The following is a 5000-nucleotide window of genomic DNA, read 5'->3' as shown; positions in this document are numbered from 1 at the left end:
CTGGAATGCCAGCTTCAAGAAAAAGACACCAGACTCCGGGAGCAGAATGCGTTGCTGCAAGAGAGAGACGGTCGTCTTCAGGAGATAACCAAGAAAGCCAACGCCATCGATGGAGAAAATAATCGACTGCAAGATGAGTTGCAGCAGCTACAACGAGAGAAGGAACAGTGTCTCCGTGACCTTGAAAACGTCAAGATGCAGAAGAAACAAAAAGAGGAAATAAACGCTCGACTCCAACTACAAATCTCTCTTCTCTGGAGATGGCGCCAAGGTGTGGCCTTTGGCCTGAAGAAAACTGACGACCAGCTCGCCAATGGGGCTCCATAGGAAGGAACAAAGTTTCATTTTAAGTTTTTAAAGGAATGCTCATTCTTAGTATGTTGTAATTTGTTTTGTGAATATATAAAAGGAACTATTTGTAATAAATGTTTGTAATAATTTTCCTGTTTCATTAACCACAGAAAAGTCTTTAATTGTTGCGCCCACTTTACTCTATTAAATCACAAATGACCCAAACCATCATCATAAAAACTGTAATTATGAACTTGATAATGCAATAAATTAAACTTTGGTATCTTATTGTAATGATATCAAATACAAAAATTCCAAAATTAATTATATCTTATTTGAAGAATAAACAAATACAGGCATCCACATTCACATTTGTTTGTTTTCTTCCTTTTCTCAAAAGGACATCGTAAGTTTTACCTCTAAACTGAAAGAATCAAGACTTTTATTTTTCCAAACTTTTCAAATCTTTTCATAATGTTTCCTTGAAGAAGAATCAGTTATTAAAAATCGTTAATGGTTATTCTGATTAGTCGCTCATGGATGTTCGTGGATTTAAGAGGATTCAGAACCGCCGGATTCAGAACTGCTGGAACTAATTGGTGATGAAGACCGATTTTGAAGTTCATGATATGATGCCAAGCATTGGTACCGGGAGACCCTTCGCTTTTACCTTTAGTCTTTCAGCCTCCATCGCTAAAAGATCTCAAGTCTAAAATTGCAACAACGCAGGAAATTGAGAGAAAAAGTAATCCAACTATGATTCTAAAATATAGAAATTCATGTGACTACATTTTAGGGATTTTTTTTTTTCGGATTGGGGAATATTAAGAGTGTTCAGTGACCATAGTTAGGAAGGTCTACAGAATAAAGGACCTTGACAGTTAGTCATCTCAGATCTGCCATTTAGCAAGTAAACCACATTTAGAATATGCTGTCCATAGATCAAATATATATAAAGTTCTCGTCTAAGAATAATAAAAATAAATAGAAACTAAACATTCATTTAACATGAGGGCATGAGTTGATGATCTGGAAGAGGCTGTTAAGCCTGTACATTCAGCTCGGAATGATTTACTAGGTTGGTGATTGCACTGGTGGTGGTGGTGGCTATATTATAAATAATCTTACTGTAATCTATTTTAGCGCTATAATTATAAAGTAAATCTTGATCCCTCCATGCCTTATCTATATTGTTTTCAAATTTCCAAGTAGACTGTGAGTCAACAACAAATTGAGGCAGCATGTTCCAATTGTTAACCACTCTATTACAAAATGAATTCTTTCTTTTTTCCAGTCTTGTTCTTTTCTTATAAATCCTCTTGGAATGTCCTCTTGTTCTATCGCTTTCTCTTAACATGAACAGTCCTTGGCATACTTCCGGATCATACCCGCCGGACAGGATTTTGAAAGTCTCCAACATGTCTCCCCTTGCCCGTCTGTAAGCCAGTGTGGGTATCTTCAATTTCCTGAGGCGCTCTTCATAACTTAAATTCTTCAGTGTTGGAACTAATTTGGTGGCTTTCCTCTGTACATTTTCTATAGCCTCTATGTCCTTCACCAGGTATGGGGCCCATGCTTGATTTGCATACTCTAGGTGTGGTCTGACCAGTCCCACATATAGTCGCTTAAATATCATCTCGTCCAAAGATACAAATGTTCTCCTGATAAGTCCTGTTATCTTGTTAGCCATATTTATTTTCTTATTGAGGTGCTCAGAAAAGTTTAACCTATTATCAATTATAACCCCAAGATATTTTTCCCAATGTGTTTGTCCTTTCTCTGAAGGATGAAATTGACAAAAATGTGTTGTCATATACTCCCTGCTCCTTGATTTCACTTTTCCAGTTTTTATACAGAATTAAACTCTCCTTGAACTCCATTTCACTCTTCCATTAGCTTGTGTCCCATTCTCTTGTTCTCTTCTTTATGATCTCTTTCGTACATCTCTTGACTTCTCTCATCGCCATCCCACATTCTTCAGCATACTTCTTCACATGCATCCACCACTCCCTCTCTTTTTCTTCCATATCTTTGACTATTGCTGTTAGTAAGTCCTTCTCTCCCTTATAAATTCTATTAAGGTACCTCAGCTTTCCATCCATTACCCTTGTTTTCATAGCAGATGCTCCTACATCCCCTCTAAGGGCTACAATTGCTGTATTCTTTACACCCCCTAGCATCCTTCTATACACTCCATTCTCTATTCTCTGCAACTTTTCTATTTCAGTTTCCGTTAAGTTAATCACATTTGTTCCATATAATATAGAAGGTAGCGCTACACTTTTCCAGTATGTTTTCCCTATCAGTATTTTATTACTACTTTTTTCTATGATTGAATATGTATGATTAGCTAGCTTTTGCGCCTTAACTATCATTTCACTTTTCTGTGTTTTGAACATATTCCTACTATCATCTACCTTGATACCTAGGTATTTAATATTGCTTACTACTCTTATTCCCTCTATGTTATCTGGTTTCTCCTTCATATTATATATAAGTACGCTACTTTTGTCTCTATTTATGTCTAAACCACACTGCTTTCCTATATCTATCACTTTCCTTATGTTCAATTCAGCATCCTCTATATTCTCAGCAAGCACTAGGACATCATCAGCAAAGAATAATACTACTAGCTTTATAATATCATTTTTAAAACCATTACCTTCCTTTTCTACTTGTTTTATAATCTGATAAGTAATTAATTTGAATAATGTTGTAGAGCCAGTAGAGCCTTACTTTATTCCACTACTTACGCTCAATTTTTGTTTTACTCTTTCCCCTATGTCTAATATAGTAGAGTCTCTCACATATACTTCAGCTATAGAGTTTATTATACTAGTATGTACTTTATATTGCTTTAATGTTTCTATCAGTGCTTCCCTTTTTATGGCATCAAAAGCCTTTTTGAAATCTAAAGAGGCAACTATGAGTTTTTCTTATTTTTGAAAGTTTCTTCGACCATGTACTGTAAAATGAATATATTATCCTCAATCCTTCCTCCCTCAGTAAATCCTGCTTGACTATCCTCTATGGCATTATTACTTTTTAGGTGTCCTTCTATTTCATCCTTGATAAAAGCCATGTATATTTTATATGATACATTTGTGAGTGCTATTGGTCTCAATTCCTTTGCTGTTGGTTTGTTCTTCTTTTTTAACATTTTTGTTCTGGATTCTTTCCAGCTTTTGGGTTTTTCTTTACTGACTAGTTCCTCTTGGTAGCAGTTCACTAGCGTATTCTTACATATATCACTTATCATCATCGCTTTGTAATAGTCTGGTTTTAGTCCATCTGGCCCAGCTGCTTTACCTTTCTTTAGGCGTTTTAGGCATTTTTCTAATTTACCTTTATTCATTTCAGCGGCACAGGCGATGGGAAAATTTAGTAGGCAATGCGCATGTCGGTGTTTATCGCATAATTGGTGAGTTTCAAAAAGAGCAGCAGCAAGTAATGAATGAATGTGAACGCATTCTGAGAGGCGAGTCTTGTCCAAAAAGAAAAAAATGTGTTATCCGTCGTGAAGGAAGGATACAAAATACAGTTAACGATCGTGAAAACCAACCAGATCTTATGAACTATCTTTGGGCTATTTGAGAGAGAGAGAGAGAGAGAGAGAGAGAGAGAGAGAGAGAGAGAGAGAGAGAGAGAGATTTCGAATGATTTTTAATTACCCAAAACTATTTCTCAATTTATTTCAATTACACAGAGAACGAGATAAACTGCTAAATATACTAACTGATTGCTAACTTACTTGCAAAGGTTCAAAGTTGGAGCAAATGTTTTGATGTTGACCAGGCTGACATGAGTCTTTTTATAGTTTATATATGACGTATCTGCTTTTGACGTTGTTAATAGTTTATATAGGACATATGTGTTTTGGCATTGTTACTGTTTTTAGAATGATTTATTGTTAATTTATTCTCATCATTTATTTATTTCCTTATTTCCTTTCCTCACTGGGCTATTTTTCCCTATTGGAGCCCTTAGGCTTATAGCATCTTGCTTTTCCAACAATGGTTGTAGCTTGGCTAGTAATAATAATAATAAAAATAATAATATTATAATAAGATACCCTATTTTACATCATTGCGTTATCATGTTCGCAATTCAATACAATTTTCATGATGGTGATTGAGTCATTTCTGAATATATATGGTCGTCAGGTGGGCGAAAAAGCAAAGACTTTTCTGTGGTTAATGAAACAGAAAAATAATTAATATAATTTATTACAAATAGTTCCTTTTTCATATATATACAAAACAAATTTTAAAAATACTAAGAATGAATATTCCTATGAGAACTTAAAATGAAACTTTGATCCTTTCTATGAAGCCCCATTAAAGAGCTGTTGATCAGTCTCCATCAGGCCAAAGGCCACACCTTGGCGCCATCTCATGAGAAGAGAGATTTGTTGTTGGAGTCTTGTGTTTGTTTCCTCTTGCTGTTTCTTTTGCATCTTGATGTTTTCAAGGTCACGGAGGCACTGTTCCTTCTCTTGTTGTAGCTGCCGCAGCTCATCTTGCAGTCGATTATTTTCTCCATCGATGGCGTTGGCTTTCTTGGTTATCTCCTGAAGACGAGCGTCTCTCTCTTGCAGCAACGCATTCTGATCCAGTAGTCTAGTGTCTTTTTCTTGAAGCTGGCATTCCAGATTTTGCTTCGCTTGAGAAAAGAATCTTACTTCTTTTTGTAGATGTTGAACTTTAAGC

The 5000-nt window shown here is 35.7% G+C and overlaps 3 protein-coding genes across 5 annotated transcripts in view; 1 reads left to right on the top strand and 2 right to left on the bottom strand.

Annotated features, from left to right (window-relative positions):
• The window catches only part of LOC137655548 (myosin heavy chain, clone 203-like), a 1176-nt gene extending 849 nt beyond the window's left edge, over positions 1–327 (top strand). Inside the window, exon 1 of the mRNA XM_068389446.1 lies at positions 1–327. This exon is cut by the window's left edge and continues 849 nt beyond it. Coding sequence (XP_068245547.1) covers positions 1–327 — 327 coding nt within the window.
• The window catches only part of LOC137655847 (octopamine receptor beta-2R-like), a 605153-nt gene that overhangs the window by 111949 nt on the left and 488204 nt on the right, over positions 1–5000 (bottom strand). The window lies entirely within an intron of this gene.
• Positions 4616–5000, bottom strand: part of LOC137655547 (myosin heavy chain, clone 203-like) — a 1176-nt gene continuing 791 nt past the window's right edge. The window contains exon 1 of the mRNA XM_068389445.1: positions 4616–5000. This exon is cut by the window's right edge and continues 791 nt beyond it. Within this exon, the coding sequence (XP_068245546.1) occupies positions 4616–5000 (385 nt within the window).

The sequence above is a fragment of the Palaemon carinicauda genome, chromosome 16 (assembly GCF_036898095.1).
Source record: "Palaemon carinicauda isolate YSFRI2023 chromosome 16, ASM3689809v2, whole genome shotgun sequence".
Lineage (NCBI taxonomy): Eukaryota > Metazoa > Arthropoda > Malacostraca > Decapoda > Palaemonidae > Palaemon > Palaemon carinicauda.
This window is presented reverse-complemented; position numbering and strand designations above follow the sequence as displayed.